The sequence below is a fragment of the Lacerta agilis genome, chromosome 11 (genome assembly GCF_009819535.1).
Source record: "Lacerta agilis isolate rLacAgi1 chromosome 11, rLacAgi1.pri, whole genome shotgun sequence".
In the NCBI taxonomy this organism is placed as follows: Eukaryota; Metazoa; Chordata; class Lepidosauria; order Squamata; family Lacertidae; genus Lacerta; species Lacerta agilis.
Genome location: NC_046322.1, coordinates 17,696,492 through 17,717,219, shown reverse-complemented (window position 1 = coordinate 17,717,219; position 20,728 = coordinate 17,696,492). Strand labels below are relative to the sequence as shown.

At 43.8% G+C, this 20,728-nt stretch overlaps 1 protein-coding gene across 1 annotated transcript in view; it reads left to right on the top strand.

The window, feature by feature from the left end:
- Window positions 1-1,327: 1,327 nt before the first annotated feature.
- Window positions 1,328-20,728, top strand: part of FYB1 (FYN binding protein 1) — a 47,750-nt gene continuing 28,349 nt past the window's right edge. Inside the window, exons 1-3 of the mRNA XM_033164489.1 lie at window positions 1,328-1,436; window positions 14,616-15,747; window positions 19,875-20,031. Of these exons, the coding sequence (XP_033020380.1) occupies window positions 1,434-1,436; window positions 14,616-15,747; window positions 19,875-20,031 (1,292 nt within the window). The 5' untranslated portion in view covers window positions 1,328-1,433. The remainder of the gene's footprint in view (window positions 1,437-14,615; window positions 15,748-19,874; window positions 20,032-20,728) is intronic.

Sequence of the window (20,728 nt, the reverse complement as noted above, 5' to 3'; positions counted from 1 at the left end):
AGGCGGGGACTTTTATTTTTTAACCTTTTGCTGACATAGCCACACAGTTAATCAATAACAACAACAACACACACAAGTATTTCCTGGCGGGAACAGCTCCGCAGGGTCACTGTGCTTGATATTTCCTGCCACGCTTTTCTCCGACATGTGCAGCGCTGTGTCTTGACAGATCGCACGGCGTCTTCTTCCGTCCTGCGTGGCAAGCTCGTTTGCAGCTAATGGCGGCTGCACGCGGGAGCGCTGAAGCTAGCATATTCCCACAATACCGGTGTGCATAGATTAGTGAAAATAACATAAAAGATGCAGTATGTTATAGGAAATTGCTTTGCAGAAAAGTATATACAGTGGTACCTTGTGTTACGTACTTAATCAATTCCGGAGGTCCGTTCGTAAGCAGAAACCATTTGTAACATGAGGCGCGCTTTCATTAATGGTGCCTCCCGCTGCTGCCACGCTGCTGCAGTGTGACTTCCGCTCGCATCCCGGGGCAAAGGTCGCAACAAGGGGCATCTACTTCCGGGTTAGCAAAGCACGTAACCTGAAGCATTCGTAAGGGGGGTGGTACGTAACACGAGGAACCACTGTATTCTGCAAAGACAAATGTGTACATTAGGAGAAATGCACATTAAAATGTGGATGAATATTTATAAGATTTTTTTAAAAAACACAAATTGATGTGCAAATGTGGAGAACCAAGCTTACAGTAAGCCTGGAAAAATGAGAAACTGAGAGCAACCACAAATGCCAGACTGTCCACACATCATTCTGCTTCATTAGTTGCTCGGTTGGGCTGGTGATTGGCAGCCGCTGGCTGCGAGCTGTCAGATGATTTTCAGCAATCAAAAAAGCTTAACAACTCTGGGCCATCTCCCCCCGTTTTCTAAAATTGGAGTCCCTCAAAATAGGGGTTGTCTTATGCACGGTGGCGTATTATACACGGAAAAATATGGTAAATCAACTATCCTGTTGCAACTCCTAGAAAAGCACGAAACCCCCCCCCCCCCGAAAAAAAGCTGGGAAATGTGTGCGTTATTATAGTGCTAGAGATTTTCTGGTTATTCGTGTATTCTCCCGCCCAGAGTGGCTGGGGGAACCCAGTCAGATGGACAGGGTGCAAATAAAATAAAATAAAATAATTACTATTGTTTGTTTGTTTGTTTCCCAGTTCCTTTGCCCCCCCCCCCCACACACATACACTACAGGGCGTTTTTAGGTTACTGCTACAAGCCGTGCTAGTTGTTGGATCGAAATATGCAAACTAAGGATTGCACTTGTTCGGTTTTTCCTACGAAGGCTGGATTAGAAAAAAACAAAACAAGCCCACTTCCTATTTTGAAAGTGTTAACAGTTCCAGGCAAAAGGACAGAGAAAAATTTCCTCTTCTAACACTACATTCTTCAGCAGGCTTGTGATCCCACAAAAAACTTGTTGTCATGGTAAGTGCAGACTCTTCTAATTTTCATCGGTTTCACTGAAATAGTTATTAAAAACTAAAGAGATAAGACAGCTGTAAGACTGTTTTGCAGCAGTCGTCATGAGTGGATGATGCATGCGTTTTCGTTTCATATCTTTGAAACACCAGCTTTGTGGCATTCTAAGAAACTGCCCAAACCTCTTTCAACCAGACCAGCCGATCAGGCTGCATGCAGCTTGTGATCTGCTGAGCCAAATGCTGTCCGCCAGCCACATCCTGGTGCCTCACCTGCAGAAGGTCAATGGCCCAGTGGCAAGAGTGCATGTTTTTCATTCAAAAGGTCCCAGGTAAAGTTTCCAGCATCTATAGGCATGGCGGGCAGAGAGTGCTGTCTAAAACCCTGGAGAGCTAGGTGGACCAATGGTCAGAGTTGCTGCATGGCAGTTTCCTATGTTCCTGTGACAATGCCTGTTCTTTTCTTTCTGCAATTTGAGACAGGCTGCACAAATGCATTTCTCAAGAGCCACCATGCATACGTAGCTGGTGGGCTGCACTCGTCTCCATACATCACAAGTTGTAGATAAAACTGAGTTGTCTTGTGGTTGGAGGAGGGGCAGTATATGTGCCCTGCAGATGTCCTCAGCTAGAACTCTCATCAGCCCCAGTCAGGATGGCCAATGGTCAGGGATGATGGGAGATAAAGTCTACAACATCTGCAAGACACCATGTGGACTACCCATGAGTTAGTGTTGGGCTAGGAATATGGAGCTCCAGGTTCAAATTCCTACCTAGCCATGAAGCTCATGGGGCGATGCATACCCTCCAAGTGTCCCTATTTTCCATGGCCAGTCTTGGAATTACAAGAGCCTTCCCAGCTTCTGTTTTGATCCTGCAATGTCCCTATTTCCCCCACCAGTGCTGCCGCTACTGAGTTCAGGGAGGAAGATGTCCTGAGCAGTGGCAGCTGTGAGGGAGCACCCTGTCGCCTCTCTTTGGCCTCCCCATGGCTGCTGCCGTCAGCCTCCTCCCTTGGGCATCTTGTAGCAGCTGCTGGAGAGCAGGTGAGGAGGAGAGGCTATGGTTGCTGAGGCTTTGTATGATGCACTGGCCCCAAGGTGCAAGTAGAGGACAGGGCCTGGGTGGGAAGAAAGGGGGAGCAGAGCAAAGTACAAGGAGTCTAGGTGTTGCTGTTTTTTTAAAGAAATGCTTTGTGTGTGTGCATCTAATCTCGCCCCTTTCTAAAAATGTATTTATTGGTGTGCGTTTTTCTTTTCTTTTCTGTAAATCTACCAAATAATTAAATAAAATAAAAATGGGATGAAGAGGTTTTCTCAGGCTGGTGGAAGGTGTGTGTGCTGGTGTAGTGGTGAAGGAAACGCTCCGCAGGGGTTGGGACAACAAAACTGGGAGGTCGAGGAGGGTCAGTTGCGGGGGAGCGAGAAATGTCCCTATTTTCATCTGAGGAGTGTTGGCGGGTATGGTTGATCTTGGACCAGGATCTCTCTTCCAGCCTAACCCACCTCCCAGGGTTGTCGCTCAGGTAAATGATCTAGGGGGTGGAGGAGAAACAACTTACAACCCTTTGATATCCGCGGAGGAAAGATGAGATATAAGTATAATTCTTAGAAACGTGATACGTTACTGAAAAATATCAACTAGAGAAATACCTTAAAATTGGTGGAAAGGCGGAGTGACGAACATTTGCATTACTTCTCTGCATATGTGATTTCCCTTGACAGAGCAGACGTAAAGTGTTTGCAGATAACATGATTAATCAGCCCGTTTTTTGGTACGACGAGACCAAATGTAAATATAAGATAAAAGCCGTCTCCAGTACAGTACTGTTTTATGTACGCATTGTTCTTTTTCTGGGGCTGAGGCTTTGACTGGATCAAGAAACTGTCTGTGGACCTGCGGTCTTCAGACCTTCCCCTGAAGATCCCAATCTGCTCTGCACCTCTTCCACCTAACTCTGGGAGTTGAGAAAGAGTGATGTAACTTCATACAGTGACTTCATGCAGTGATTCCCTCTGTGTGTGTGTCCAAGAGACTCTTATCAGTGTCCACCAGTCTGTGCTTAGCAGACCATTACAGAGAACCGCCAACGGCCAACCATTGAACCAGCATATTGTAGGAAGGATTGCAACATGGGCAGGCATCTTGCTCATGGCCAAAGTAGCCTGCTTACGCACCATACATTCAAAGCGCATTCCCAGCCCTTCCCTCCAAACCCCGCGCACTGTAGTTTGTAAAGGATGCTGAGAATTATAGTTCTGCAAGTGGTAAACTACAGTTCCCGTGTTTCTTCCCAGTGTGCTAGAAATGTGCTTTAAACGTATGGTGTGCGTACATCTGTGGACATTAGGTAGGAGATGCATGAACATCTCTTTTATGGAATCAAACTGCAATTTATGTCTCCCCTTCCCTAAGAATTTTGTTCTTCCTCCAGCCACAAGAATAGCCAGCTTTGATAGATAGGGAAATACTTTTTTAAAAAAATTAATACGTACTTTCTTGCCAAAATTGTTGTATTTGATCTCTACTGGCCCTTGAACTTCAGCAGCAATCCTGCTTTTACAGTGAAATAGCATCAGATAAGAACAGCCAGGGCTATCTCAGGTGTGACGAAGCCCCTGCTTCCAGGTTGGTTGCAGCCTGCTGTTAGGTTTCATCAGGTTTTCTGAGCCCCCTCCTGCCTATCAGCTGCACAGCAGGGAGCAATTATGAGGTAGAGGGGATTTGATATTCTGCAGCGTGTGCAGTTTATACATCTTCCTCTGCAAGTTTTTAAGCTTTGCTTCAAGAAGATCAAAGCAGGAGGGGAAGCGTTTCAGCAGAGAGGTAGTCTTGGGTTCCTTACAAATATGCAAAAAGTGCTCATGCATTTTGCAATCGAATGCATGCAGTTTTCAAGATGAAATTGCACTTTGAAACGTGAGGCTTCCTAGGTGAAAGGAGAGTGTGTACTGATATCTTTTGCACTCTGCTGCTGGGATCCCTGAGCTCTTTTTGCGTCCCCCCCTCTTTTTTCTTTTTACAGTCAGGGCAGGGGAAAGGGTATTGGAGAACATTTCTGACAAACTTTGTTTCAAAAGAAAAATTACTTTCACTTTTTTTATAAAAAAACTCCATTAATTCAATTCCGACCCCTTTCCCCATTAATCTATGACATTTAAAGCAAGATTCCTCTAAAGATATGCATTTAAATACATATTTAAATGAATATTTTCTCTAATATACTATTTAAATGATTGCGGTACTTCAAAAGGCATATTTAGATATGTGTTAAAATATATTGTTGTTGTTCAGTCGTTCAGTCGTGTCCGACTCTTCGTGACCCCATGGACCAGAGCACGCCAGGCACGCCTGTCCTTCACTGCCTCTCGCAGTTTGGCCAAACACAAGTTAGTAGCTTCGAGAACACTGTCCAACCATCTCATCCTCTGTCGTCCCCTTCTCCTTGTGCCCTCCATCTTTCCCAACATCAGGGTCTTTTCTAGGGAGTCTTCTCTTCTCATGAGGTGGCCAAAGTACTGGAGCCTCAACTTCAGGATCTGTCCTTCTAGTGAGCACTCAGGGCTGATTTCTTTGAGAATGGATAGGTTTGATCTTCTTGCAGTCCATGGGACTCTCAAGAGTCTCCTCCAGCACCATAATTCAAAAGCATCAATTCTACGGCGATCAGCCTTCTTTATGGTCCAGCTCTCACTTCCGTACATTACTACTGGGAAAACCATAGCTTTAACTATACGGACCTTTGTCGGCAAGGTGATGTCTTTGCTTTTTAAGATGCTGTCTAGGTTTGTCATTGCTTTTCTCCCAAGAAGTAGGCGTCTTCTAATTTCGTGACTGCTGTCACCATCTGCAGTGATCATGGAACCCAAGAAAGTGAAATCTCTCACTGCCTCCATTTCTTCCCCTTCTATTTGCCAGGAGGTGATGGGACCAGTGGCCATGATCTTAGTTTTTTTGATGTTGAGCTTCATACCATATTTTGCGCTCTCTTCTTTCACCCTCATTAAAAGGTTCTTTAATTCTTCCTCACTTTCTGCCATCAAGGTAGTATCATCAGCATATCTGAGGTTGTTGATATTTTTTCCAGCAATCTTAATTCCGGTTGGGGATTCATCCAGTCCAGCCTTACGCATGATGAATTCTGCATATAAGTTAAATAAGCAGGGAGACAATATACAGCCTTGTCGTACTCCTTTCCCAATTTTGAACCAATCAGTTGTTCCATATCCAGTTCTAACTGTAGCTTCTTGTCCCACATAGAGATTTCTCAGGAGACAAATGAGGTGATCCGGCACTCCCATTTCTTTAAGAACTTGCCATAGTTTGCTGTGGTCGACACAGTCAAATGCTTTTGCATAGTCAATGAAGCAGAAGTAGATGTTTTTCTGGAACTCTCTAGCTTTCTCCATAATCCAGCGCATGTTTGCAATGTTCAAATATATACTTGCTCTAAAAATAAAATAATTAGATTATTTTTGTAAACCACTTAAAGTTTTTCTTACAATCAATAGGCACATACATTTTGTTAAATAAATTAATGTATTAGTATTTTCTCTCAAAATACACATGCATAGTTTGGGATATTTAAACTGCTAAGGATTCTTGACCATATGCAGATTTGTCCCTTAACCTGAAAGGTGAGGGTGAGGTCATATCGCAGAGGAATTCACAGATACAAAATTATCCATGTACCCCTGTGAGACACCAAACATCATGCACCAGAGACCTAATTCATACCACATTTTAAAAGATGCCTTTTTTATGGGAAGGAGCATTGTTTTGTTAATATTTACATACATACAAATCCTTTATTCGACCGATAGTCAGAAAGAAGAAAAACATTTCTCAATACAAAATTTTAGAACTAAAAACATCAGGGGGATACACAATTAAAAATAGGACAGCACTAGTAAACCTCATACAGATAACCCGCATCGAGGCATTCGATTTTGCGCTTCCGGCACTTGAGCGCCAGGAAGAGGAATTTAGCCACAGATAAGGCTATTTTCCCAGTGGGCTTATTCAGCAGATATGCTACCTGCCTTTCTCTTAATCAAGAGCTAAACTGAGATAAATATGGGGCTATGAGATATTGCCTTAAATCGTTATAAAAGGGACAACTCAGTAGAATGTGTTCTGTGGATTCTACCTCTCCTAAAACACAATGGCACGTTCTCTGATCATATGGAACTCCTCTAAATCTTCCCCTCAAAACTGCCGAAGTTTAAAGTTGAAAGATAACACATAAACCAATAGGTAGATCAAGCAGGTGGCACTACAATAGCACATTAATCAGTTTGCATCATTGGGTAGAATAGACTCCTAAAACATTCAACTCAAAAGGTTGTATCCAACTCAGTTGTACTCAGAGCAGACCTGTTAAAACTAATGGACCTAATTTCAGTCCTGTCCATTCATTTCGATGGATACTCTTGAGTAGGACTAACATTGCATACAACCTCCTGCGTTGTAAACCCGTATGGTATAGTGGTTAGAGTGCCAGACTAGGATTTGTGAAACCAGGGTTCAAATTCCCACTCAGCCATGATGCTTATATGATATAGAAGAGCCCCATTGGAGGTTTACGTGATACTTCAGGCAGTTTGTCTAAATCTACTTTGCATTTGCTCAGAGCAGGAAGCAGATTAGCTGTGTGAACTCATGGCCATGGGCAAATGTGTTGCACAAATAACTGCACAGATGTTTTACATATGCAAATTTAAGATGGAATAGAAGGTACAGCCTTGTTCTGGAATGAATGGGCTTCTCAACAACCTGTCAGGCGGAGGACACTGGAGGTAATAATACTTAATATCTGTGTAGCACTTTTTCCCTTGAGTGGTCAAAATAATGCACATGCATAATCTCACTATTCAGCAATGCAGGCCAGCTCTGTTTCCTCTGGAGATTACAGATGGGGAACTGAGGTGAAGGCCGTCATCGCTTACCTAAGGCCACATAGTAAATTCATGGCTGAGGAGAGTTCATGTACACTGGTTAATCCTATATAAGTTTCCCTGCTTATTATTCTCCTGAATTTCTTTTACAACTTGATATCCAGCTAAATTAAAGGTGATAAAGAACAGAGTGATCATATCACATTAGTACCTGCTACCCAGCTATCCCTAGCCTGCAGCAACAAGTCCTATTTTCTGGAAGCTCTTTCAGATAAATCATAGTTCTGGGTTTAACCTTGGTGGGGCAGGGAATGGCTTGTTTTAAAACGTTAGCATGTATGATAAGTGGTGCAGTGGTTAGCGTGCAAGACTTGAACTGGGGAGACCAAGATTCGAATCCCCACTCAGTGATGAAGCTCACTGGGTGACTTCAGGTCAGTCACACTCTCTCAATTTAACCTAGCATGGGACGCGGGTGGCGCTGTGGGTTAAACCACAGAAGGTCGGCGGTTTGAATCCCCATGACGGGGTGAGCTCCCGTTGCTCGGTCCCAGCTCCTGCTCACCTAGCAGTTCGAAAGCACATCATAACGGGAAGCACATCACAGCGGGAAGGTAAATGGCATTTCCGTGTGCTGCTCTGGTTCACCAGAAGTGGCTTTGTCATGCTGGCCACATGACCCAGAAGCTGCACACCGGCTCCCTCGGCCATTAAAGTGAGATGAGCACTGTAACCCCAAAGTCGGACACGACTGGACCTAATGGTCAGGGGTCCCTTTACCTTTAAGAATAAAAGGACGGAGTGGTAAGAATCAGGTAAACTGCCTTAATCTTCTTAGAGAAAAGGTGGGATGTATATAAACCAATAAATTATGGAAAGTAACTAAAGATTCTGCTGTTTTTCACTCCTTGGAATGGGCCCCCCTTGGATTCCACTGCCTGAGGTTGCTGCTTCCATTTGCCTCATGGATGGGCCGGCCATGCCCCAAGCCCACATCACTCGCCAACCCTGCTTCACACCCACCTTGAACTATGATTTACATCTGTTGCTCCTCAAACTTTGGCCTCTGACCCCACCCACCACTGGCATGCGGCCCTTGGAAGGTTGCCAGAAAATAATGTGGCCCTTGGGCCAAAATGGATTCCCCACCCCTTCCTAACAGTAGGGTTAGCCCTGGTTGCAGCACATAATAGGGAGGTGGGCTTGAGACTGGAAAAGGGTAGGGGGAATCCAGTCCCTAAGAATACAGACTTTTGAAAGTTTAGCCAATGAATGCTAATAAAAATTTAACTTCTTCTGTTGGGTATCTCCTAGGGTCAAGCTATACCGTACTCCTAATCTAGATTTAGGCCCTTCAGTTACTCCTCAGCAAATAAAAAATACAGAGCTGTAGAAACATATCACATTTAATTTGACCCCTATTATTTGGGAGAAAATGGCAACTATCATTTGCCAAGCTCTTTTCCATTCACACAGTTTGTTGTAGTCAGTAACAGAAACATCTCAAGAAGTTCAAGGCAAAGTGAGGAGAAGGTTTGTCCCAACAGTTCTCTCCCGCCATCTCCAGGAGCTGGTGGTTACTGTGCTCTTTGGTCCTTGTTTCTTCCTTCTCTCAAGGTGCCTCAAGAATTGTCTCATGAGTAGACCTGGTGGCGAAAGTAGACGTGCTTCAGCCAAGCTTCATCCGATTGTCCCTGAAAGCTACAAGGAAGTATAGCCTTAGGCAGGGGTCAGCAACCTTTTTCAACCATGGGCCGGTCCACCGTCCCTCAGACCATGTGGTGGGCCGGACTATATTTTGGAAAAAATAATAATGAACGAATTCCTTTGCCCCAGAAATAACGCAGAGATGCATTTTAAATAAATAGAATAGAATAGAATAGAATAGAATAGAATAGAATAGAATAATAATTTATTGGCGAAGTACATTTTTCAATATACTTGGAATTTGCTTTGGTTACATTACAATGTAAAATACATTATACAAACAATAGTAATTTGCAGAGCAAGAGCCGAGGCTGCCCTTCTCGGCGCCTCTTAAGCTGTGTTGGTGAGTGTTGGCCCGCCTCCTAGGCCCGATGGAGTTGGCTGGAGGAGGGAGCGGTCTTCCCAGACACTCACAGCAGCAGCAGCAGCAACAGCAGCAGTGTTCCGGAGGCTTCTCTGGAGCCTCTTAAGCTGTGGCAGTTGAGTGTTGGCCTGCCTCCTAGGCCCGATGGAGTTGGCCGGAGGAGGGAGCGGTCTTCCCAGACACTCACAGCGGCAGCAACAGCAGCAGTGTTCCGGCGGCTTCTCTGGAGCCTCTTAATCTGTGGCGGTTGAGTGTTGGCCTGCCTCCTAGGCCCGATGGAGTTGGCCGGAGGAGGGAGCGGTCTTCCCAGACACTCACAGCGGCAGCAACAGCAGCAGTGTTAAAAAAGGACACATTCTACTCATGTAAAAACATGCTGATTCCCAGACCGTCCGTGGGCCGGATTGAGAAGGTGATTGGGCCACATCTGGCCCTCAGGCCTTAGGTTGCCTATCCCTGGCCTTAGGACATCCCAGTTTGAAGGATGGAGGCCCAAATCACACACTTGTAGAGAGTCCTTTACAAGTGTTAGCTCTAGAACTTTAGCTGGTTTGTAAATAAATGTACGCCTAGTCCTCCTGGAGAGGAAACCGCAAGGCTTGCTTAACTGTTAGCACACACTGAATATTTTTGTACGTTCTCCTTCTGTGACAGTAAAACAGAGGTTGAGAAAAGAGAGAGAAGTTCGGCAGTGTTGGCTAATGTTTCATCTTCCTCTTTCCTTGCCCTTTCTTCTCTCTCTTTCATGTCAGCTGATGTAGGGCTTGAAGGGGAAATAACAGTGTGTGAAAAAGCCTTAAATTTGACTAGTAAAGGACAAAGAGAATGATTCAGGGTGGCAGAAAATATTGCAACAGCTTCGCATTCTTTGGACAATGGAGTGGTCTAGGGTAGCTTTTGCCGAGTGGGTGCCCTTCTGTATGATCTTGTCCTTAGGTTATTTTACAAAGAAATGACTTATTTGGAAACTGAACGTGGGAACTCCTCTCCAGCTGTCTTGTGTTTGGTCTGTAGCTTTCTGGTAATCTGTTGATTCCATTTGTCTGAATCATACACACAGAGAGAAAAGGACCTTAGTTGTATCCAAAGGCAAACAGCTCTTATTTCTCTTTTCAGGCCATCATAGCCAAATAATGGAACCATATGCAAAACCCAGCACTGACGTTTATCAGTAGTGAGACAATGGTGTGTAGCTGCAAAGCAAGGCGAGGCATGCAAAGTATAGCAAGAAATAAACATCTAAGAAGATATCTGTACATAGCGGTAGAAATGACAAAATTTCTCATAACTGGAAAAAGTGAAGAGCATGCAGATTTATTATTATTATTGTTTTTTTATTATTATTATTATTAGGCCCCATCTGGAAGCAATTAAGCTAATATCTGGTGGTTGTACTGGGCAACTATATAGCTTCTTCCATTCAAAGGGCAGACAGTTAATCAACCCAGCTATTAAGATATTTGTTTCTAAAATCATCACCCAAATGCTCAACGGGGCTGAAATATGGGGAATTGGCTTCAAATCTGAACTAGAGGTTGTACAAAATATATTTATGAGGCTGATTTTGGGGCTTTCCTTGTGGGACACCAGCTGCCCACCTAAAAGCTGAGTTGGGCCTTCCGTCGCTAGCAGCCAGAATTGACCTAGCCTATCTGAGATACGGGCGCAGGCTAAATGCCATCAAGGATCATACTCTTACTAAGCTCTGCTTCCAAGGAACCATGAACAGAAGTATTCCACACTGCAACATTTTGTTGCAGGCCTCCCTTGGTTGTCCCTGCTGCAGGAACAGTGTGTGTGCTTTTCGGCTTGATATATCATTTTAAGAGACAATTTCCTGAACAGTGGCTAAGCAGTCCTCTCTGCTGCCCTGAAATGCTGCCACAAAATTAACTCGTGGCCCTAAAAATACCAACCCATTATGAAATAAATAAATAATCCTAGGATCCAGCCCTAAATATATTAAGTAAATGAAGAACTGCAGCCTTTTCGCATTCCAGAAATCACATGGGCTTCGCCTTTCTTTCTGAAGGCACATGAATTCACATACTAGTTCCTTCTTCTGTTCCCGCTCATATATCATGCTCAGCACTCTGCCTCAGTTCAGAGACATTTTTTAAGCTTCCATGAAAACAGTATTTAAGTGTGCATTTCTTTTAATATACACATGCTGTTGTTGTTTAGTCATGTCCAACTCTTCGTGACCCCATGGACCAGAGCACACCAGGCACACCTGTCTTCCACTGCCTCCTGCAGTTTGGTCAGACTCATGTTGGTAGCTTCGAGAACACTGTCCAACCATCTCATCCTCTGTCGTCCCCTTCTCCTTGTGCCCTCCATCTTTCCCAACATCAGGGTCATTTCCAGGGAGTCTTCTCTTCTCATGAGGTGGCCAAAGTACTGGAGCCTCAACTTCAGGATCTGTCCTTCTAGTGAGCACTCAGGGCTGATTTCTTTGAGAATGGATAGGTTTGATCTTCTTGCAGTCCATGGGACTCTCAAGAGTCTCCTCCAGCACCATAATTCAAAAGCATCAATTCTACGGCGATCAGCCTTCTTTATGGTCCAGCTCTCACTTCCGTACATTACTACTGGGAAAACCATAGCTTTAACTATACGGACCTTTGTCGGCAAGGTGATGTCTTTGCTTTTTAAGATGCTGTCTAGGTTTGTCATCGCTTCCCCCCCCCCCCCAAGAAGTAGGCATCTTTTAATTTTGTGGCTGCTTCAGACCACATTTTGCACTCTCCTCTTTCACCCTAATTAATAGGTTCTTTAATTCCTCCTCACTTTCTGCCATCAAAGTTGTGTCATCTGCATATCTGAGGTTGTTGATATTTCGAGTATACAATTTTGCGTAATGGAATGCATTTGATGTTATTTTCACTAATACATGCATTTGTGTGTATATTTCCCCCCAAATATATGCATTTTTGCATGCATTTTGATTGGTTGGAGAACTGCATTGCAAAATTTGGAGAACTGCAAATGTTGAAGGTGGCTGTGTTTCAGTTCATACACCTGCTTCAGGAAGTGTGAATTAAGTAAAACCGAACCGAATTCTCCCCCAGTGCTAGCTGCTGCTGCTGCTCCTCCTCCTAGTACAAACGAGAGCCAGTGTGGTGCAGTGCTTAGACTTAGAGTATTGGATTATGACCCCACTCAACCCTGAAGCTCACTGGGTGACCTCAGGCCAATCACTGCCTTCCAGCCTAACCCTGTGAGGATAAAATAGAGAGGAGGATAAGTATGTATGCCACCTTGAGTCCTTGGAATAAAGATAGAATTAAAATGCAATTTTAAAGAATTGTAATCAGAATAATATTCTAGCAAACAAAGCTATACCTATACTTACCTGGCAAGGGAGATAATCAAAAAGGTTGGTTTTCCCAGGGTGATGCTCACTCACTGCAATCCAGGTGTGCTCACCTCTCCAATGCAGGAAAGCTGATGGCATAATCTGCAAATAAAAACAGAAAGTAATGTAAAATCCTAAAGTAGGAAAAGCATTGCATCAGAAAGGGCAGAGCCGGCTATGATGACGACAACGATGATGATGGGTGGGGGAATGCCAGCAGTTTCCAAGGTGAGAAATGAAAATGCAACAAGAATGCCCCCTAACACCGTAGCTATAGATTGTTGCCTGCTCCCCACTTCCCCTAGTGTTGAGGAGGTCCAATCGCAGCACTGTTGAGTTCAGTGTTCCTCCCTTCGTATGAGGGAGTCCTTGAGGTTAATAGCATGTTTGTAATGTAGGTTTTTTTTCGCTCACAGATATACAGGTAGAGCAGGTTTGGTCTGCTACTCAGTTCCTCTGCTCTGCTGCTGCTGCTTAAGACAGACATCCATCTATCTGCCCACTACCTGGTAGCTCCTCTTCTTGCCACTTTAAAATTTCCTGTAAATCCAGTACCATAACCTTAGTCTGTCTGAAATTTCAGAGCTCTGACCCCTTTGAGGAACGGGAGACTGTTCAGATAGAAAACACCAATGTTACAAGCAACAGAAGCCTACTTTGGTCACCCATCAGTTGCGTGGGATTTATGGAAATAAATGAACTAGCTTCAAAACAATAATAAAATGAGCGCAACTGTGATTTAAAAAGGGTGGGATTCAGCTAGGTTTCAGAGTGGACCTGTTGAGATTAATGGACCTAAGCTAGCCATGTTCATTAATTTCAATGGGTATGCTATGAGTGAAAAATTAGTTGAATAAATTAAATGAATTAAACTTTTAATAGTGGAAATGAAAGTAGTGAAATGATTTCTTTCCCCTTCGCAACCCCCTGTTTACTTTCTCATAAATAAGTGAATGGTTGTGGCAAAAGTAAATCGCCCATGATTCAGTGTCATGTTCCAACATTTACAGGATTTCTAGACTGGTATAAATAGAAACGTAGTGAAGAGACCTCCCAGGTCATAATGTCTCATCCTTATGAGGTCAGCCTGATTTGATAACTCTTCGGTTGGCACATTCTCTTGTGCTTCATGGACCACTCTGCCTTGAAAATCTGCAGGTTCGTGTTTCAAAATGGGATGAGTGTGTGGCACACGCTGACCTGCACATTCATTGCCACACAATGCTTTTATGTCAAGCCTCTGACTTCATGCTTCTTAGACTCCTTGGTTCGTGTTTCAGTCTACAGTGCCAGTTGACAGCTTGCTACAACCTACAAACACAAGAAAGTCAAAAACTGTCTGCTGCAATCAGCATGTGTGCAGGGTTCATGTTGGTGGGAAGCATGAAATGTGATGTAAGGAAGGCTTGCTTTGTCCAAAATGAACTCACCTCACAAGGCTGTAAGGACACCAAAAACACATGCACTATGGAGGACAGAACTGCTGCGTTTAGCTGTATCACTTGCTACATACATTTTAGGTCAGAATATCACTTCTTTGTTCCGCAAATACGTTGGGAAGGGGGAAATTTCAGCAGACATAGCAAGGCCAGATCCAGTCAGCAAAACTGCTCGTCTGCAGTAAACGCCTTGAAATAATACTTTAACCACAACGAGTATGTAGCAAAATGTTGAACATCTTTAGCCATACAGGAAGTTTAATGCTGAGATATCTCTAACCAATCAGGAGCGTCACAAGCCTCAAACCAGGAAACCCTTCCAAGTACAGTATATGCGAAAGTTGCTGCAAACAACTTCTCACTCGGCTTCTTTATCTTTCTTTTTTTATATATATATAAAAACTTCTTTGTGCATTTGTAGGATGGCAAGACGAATGTGAAGTCCATCATGGCAAAGTTTAGTAACAACCCAGCCGGGGAGGTTGACAGCCGACAAGCCAGAGTAGCAGGACAGCCGTCGTTGGTGGTGAGGACTGCATTTGAGAAATTTAACCACCCAGAAAATGCCTCTGCACCTCCCAGACCCAGCAACATCCACAAATCTCCATCTTTTAAACCACCTTTGGGCACCAAACCTTCTCTTCCTGACACATCGGACAAGGACCCAAAGCCACCCCATTTGAAGAGCAATGCAGTGGCCAGCAAGGTTGCTGCCCTGGCGCAGGCAGCTAACAGGGAAACGAATGAAAAACCTGCATTTCCTAGGCCTTTGGGTCCCAAACCTATGGACGGACTAAAAGCTGAATCCAAGCCATTATTCCCAAAGCCTCCTGACAACAGATTGCCGGGCTCTACAGCACCAAAAAATGAACTCAGGCCACCAGGACTACTCAGGTCAAATTTTAAACCTGAACCTGAAGGAAACGAGACAAAGCCTGTGTCTCAAATGGCGGCTGGATTTAAAGAAAAAGTAATTGCAGCCTCGCAAGAGAATGACCCCAAACCTCCTTTTGCAAAGCCAGCCCTTGGGAAGAAACCAGGTTTACATCCTGTCCCCAATGAAGAGGCTCTCAAAAAATACCCCTCCTTGAATCCGACTTCTCCAAGCCCACTAGGCCTCAAACCCAAACCAAACTCATTTGTAATGGCCAAGGGTACCGAAGGAAAGAGAGACAATGGGATGGATTCCACAGCCAGCGCTTTCCCTGGTGTAGCCTTGAGACACGTCGCCGACAAGAGCAACCTGTCTCCGGCCCTCCCAAAATCTTATGGGCAGCAGAGCAACGAAGAAGCAAGGCCAAGTGTGGCCAAGAATATTTTCAAAGTCAGTCAAGAGGATTCTGGGTCAACTTCTGGAGCACCTAAATTCACTGGTCTGCCCAGGGCAGCTACGACAGGACCTTGGGATAGTAACTCTGAAAAAGAAGAGAAGGACAAGAATTTGCCAAGACGGAAGGCAATCCCTCCGCCATTCAAATTAGGTTCAGCCCCGCAGAAACCCAGCAGACCTCCAGCGGTGAACCTTGAAAAATTCAGGAAATACACTGGAGAAAGTGAGTTATTCATCCCCTATTTGCTGTTGATTTTATGCAAGGTGGGGGGAAAGTTCCTCTATGCTGGTGGGGGGGAGGACATAATAATAATAATAATAATAATAATAATAATAATAATAATAATAATAATAATAATAATGTGCCATGTAAAAATATTTCCCCAATACATCTTGTACTGAATTGTGTTTTATTGCATAGTAGGGAACGCTCCATTGTCACTGATTCTCTCACTCTGTTGGTTACCTGGAGCTTTTGACTGGGCCACGCGCTAGATATTTATTTCATTTATTTACCAAAATGCACATACCGCTTGAATTGTAGTAAAAGAGATGGGTGCAATTTTACCCTGATTGCACTTTTTAAACAGGGAAAACAGCATCCACAGAGCTGATCGGGAGAGGAATGCGTTACCCCTTTCCCCGTTTCCCATTTCCCACTCCAAACTGCCCCATGGGACTCTTGTGAAAGTCCCTTCTTAATAATGTGTGTTTGCCTGCATTGGGAACTTCGTGAGGGAGGAAAGCTTGCTAGACACGGCGATTTGGAATGATGCAAGAGTAACAAGAGAAAAGGTTAAGCACCTGCTCACTCTATGCCAACATCCCCTCTGACTTTCTGATGCCAAATCATCACTCTGGATATTGCTTTCCCTGATTAGAAAGCGGTCTTGAGGAAAAGTCATCTGCATTCAATGATTATTTTTTTCAGGCAGAGAGGAGCTAAGTAGAACAGTGAAAGGTGGGGGACACAGCCTAGTTTCTCACAAAAAGGGAGAAGACTAGTATGCATACATTTTGTCTCATATCTCAGGTTCTACAAATGCAAAAAAACCTCTAGTTTGAAAAATGGGGCTTCTGGTCCATGTGGGGGTGGGGGTGCAACTGCCCCTCTCCCACCCTTGTGGATGCCCATGTATGCCTCTGCGTGTAGCATGCAGCCTAGACCACCAGAAGGAAGGCTAGAAGTAGATATGGGGATGCAAAGTCCAGTTATGTTCATTCATGCTACGGTGGTAGCAGAGGGGAAATCAGTCCAGCCTTTCTGAACCTGTCCCTGTTTGGAATTAAAACGGGAAAGTCTCAGAGCTTTCTCATGTAGAAAGTGTCCTTCATATTGAAAACAAAAGTAAACTAGAACATCAGATAGAATTTTAGGCAAGGTTGCCACAGGGGCTTTTGTGGAAACATTTAAGTAATGTCACCGCCCCCCAAATCTATGTTCTGAACTGGTGAAGTTCCATCTGCCTTTTCCAAATTTGTGAACCCCCATTTTACTGCTTCAGACTTGCAGCAGTCTAGGTGACCACACTATTACAGAACTGAGACCAGGACAGAGCTCCTGTGCCTGCAATAGCTGAATGGCAAGTAGAAAGCTGGCCAGTTCAACATTCCTCCCCATCGATGCACCTCCATAATCAGGAATACCTGTTGAATTTCTGCTTTGAACACTAAAAAGCGGGATGCTGTATAAATGCAAGCTACTCCTTATGCTAACTATCAGTTTAAACTTCCTATTATTTTATGCTGCATCATTATCTCAAATTTAATGCACGGAACGTGTGATCCTCCCTAAACTTTCACTTTCAACTTCTTGTTCTTAGTTTTATTTTATTTTTACTTTTTTTCGGACACTTATTACATAACTCGCTAGGGTTGCTGTTGAATAGCTTTCTATAATAGTTCTAAAAGTTTGCTCTTTTTGTCCATTGACGGGAAACATACAAATACACTTTACCAAAAAGTGCACTCATGGATGCTATTTGCCCCAGGAGGCGGGGGGGTGGGTGGAGAAATGTGCACTATTGTTATTTTTAAACATCCATCACCATGAAAGATGTGTAGCCACACTTTTGTTTTCACCATTATAACAGTTTTGTGCTGGTTTTAATGCATGTGCTGTATTTTGTAAGTCACTTTTGAGTTAAGGAAAAAAAGCAACTTATGCATACAATTATGAATAATTTAAATATCTATTTATAGGTGTATTTCTACATGTGTAGCATATATATGTGTCTGTGTTGCTATTTTTCTTTTTCCTTAAAAAAAAAACATTGCTAGCACGAAGTCTTCCTGCATTTAAATAGTTTACAATAACTATTTGTAAGAATTTGTTTTTTAAAAAAAAATATGTTTATAGTTATTAACTGATTGGGGTTAACTTTGTATGCACATTAATTTTGCAAGTAAATATATTTACATAAAAGATGGGGAAGTGGGTGGTTTTTGTGTTTTAATTGTGTGAGACGACTGCTCTTCACTTGCTTCTTCTATTGTCATGTATTAAGTTTGAACGTATTTTAACTTCACAGTTTGTCTTGCCCCTGTCTCTTATTTATTTCTGTTGCTTTCTCTCAGCTATCTACCTTAGTCTTACCACACATTCAGTACTAATTTCACTTTTGTTGTTCAGTCGTTCAGTCGTGTCTGACTCTTCGTGACCCCATGGACCAGAGCATGCCAGGCATGCCTATCCTTCACTGCCTCCCGCAGTTTGGCCAAACTCATGTTAATAGCTTCGAGAACACTTTCCAACCATCTCATCCTCTGCCGTCCCCTTCTCCTTGTGCCCTCCATCTTTCCCAACATCAGGGTCTTTTCCAGGGAGTCTTCCCTTCTCATGAGGTGGCCAAAGTACTGGAGCCTCAACTTCAGGATCTGTCCTTCTAGTGAGCATTCAGGGCTGGTTTCTTTAAGAATGGATAGGTTTGATCTTCTTGCAGTCCATGGGACTCTCAAGAGTCTCCTCCAGCACCATAATTCAAAAGCATCAATTTTTCGGCGATCAGTCTTCTTTATGGTCCAGCTCTCACTTCTGTACATTACTACTAGGAAAACCATAGCTTTAACTATTCGGACCTTTGTCAGCAAGGTGATGTCTCTGCCTTTTAAGATGCTGTCTAGGTTTGTCATTGCTTTCCTCCCAAGAAGCAGGTGTCTTTTAATTTCGTGACTGCTGTCACCATCTGCAGTGATCATGGAGCCCAAGAAAGTAAAATCTCTCACTGCCTCCATTTCTTCCCCTTCTATTTGCCAGGAGGTGATGGGACCAGTGGCCATGATCTTAGTTTTTTTTATGTTGAGCTTCAGGCCATATTTTGCGCTCTCCTCTTTCACCCTCATTAAAAGGTTCTTTAGTTCCTCTTCACTTTCTGCCATCAAGGTTGTGTCATCAGCATATCTCAGGTTGTTGATATTTCTCCCGGCAATCTTAATTCCGGTTTGGGATTCATCCAGTCCAGCCTTTCGCATGATAAATTCTGTGCATAAGTTAAATTATCAGGGAAACAATGTACAGCCTTGACGTACTCCTTTCCCAATTTTGAACCAATCAGTTCACTTACTAAACTCCTTATGTATGGATCTTTGGCACATTGAATACTCAGTTGTCTCCTTTTCGTCCTGTTTTAAGGAAGGCTTATCTCTGTCCCTTGGCATTTCCTCCTTGATGTACGATTTGATTGCTTTTCGTTTTACATTGATACATTATTGTATGTATATAGCCTTTGCCGTGCTCCATCCCAGACACCAGGTCTGAAAACAGCTTATGGGAATCAAGCTGGAAAAGAACAGGGAAGGATTGAACGTCATTGCTCCACTCAAAGTCCCCTACAACTGCATTAAAGTAAAAAATGAAAATGCAGGGAGATCCAAATCATTGCTCTTTCTATGGCACACACTCACACCTATATATAAGACATGCAGCAGATGCCAGCTACCAGCATTGAAAGACCTACATCTAGCAAGATGGCAACGAAATACAGGAGTCTGCGTTTTAAGTAGCATGCAAGAAAAAGGAAACTTCTGCAGATGCAGTAGGAAGTGGATGTTGTTATAATTAAGCAATTTGGGAACTTTTTTTATTTTTTAAGAAACACCGATGTGCAAACATGCACTTTCTAAAGTTCCCATGGTAAGTTGCTGTTGTTTTAAAATCAAACTGCAAATTGCTGTGGAAATGAGAAGACGACTGAAAAAGAGAGAGAAAGCGAGAGAAACTGAAATAGACAGATTCAACCTCCCCTATCTGTCCCCTTCATGCAAATTGCAATGCTAGGTTCCTCCTGTGTATAAAAATGGAACTTCTTGTGATTTCCCCCTTAAATATTATATCTTTTTATTTCCTTGCAGGCTCCAGCAAACCCCATGTGGCAGGTTTAGCCCCTGCACTTCCACCACCTGTTTCGACCCTGCAAACCACCACCCAGCTGCCTCCACCACCTCCTCCATCAGCTTCCCATCCATCAGCACAAGCTCCAGTTCTTCCCCCAAGAAACATCAAGCCCAGGTATGTCTCTCTGTAAATGAATGTGAAATCTGTGCTCGGTGTGTGTGTGTGTGTGTGTGTGTGTGTGTGTGTGTGTGTGTGGTTACATTCTGCTCTCATTTCACGGGGAACGAGGGAGCTTCTGAATTGATCTCACATCTATCGAAGTGTCTTCCCCGTACAGTCATCCTGAAGTACCTTGTCTTTGGCTCTCATCATGCCCCTTGTTTTCTTTTGCTGCTTTGTGACCAGGATGCTATCCTTTGACACAGTCAAGGGACACGGGTGGCGCTGTGGTCTAAACCACTGGGTCTCTTGGGTTTGCAGATTGGAAGGTTGGCGGTTCGAATCCCCGTGATGGAGTGAGCTCCTGTTGCTCTGCACCCCTTTTTGCCTCTGCCCTCTCCCGCCATTGGCAAGTTGCCTTCAGAAGGTTGCCCTGATGGCCCTTGGACTGGCAAGGGTTTCCCTCCCCTACTTTAGTGCAGCAGTGGCAGACAGAATTTCAACAGCATGGAAGTGCTGTAGTGTGTGAAACATTGCTTGCCGGATTTCTTGCTGTCGCTACAGCGGTTAGGAAAAAAGAAAATAAAACCTACCAGGGAAAGGTGTCAGATTCAAACTTATTAAGACTGCAGGCCTATATTCCTTTACTTAGGACTCCTTGGGATCTGTGGGGGCTACATCTGTGGGGGTGTCAGGTTTGCATTTTGGGGTA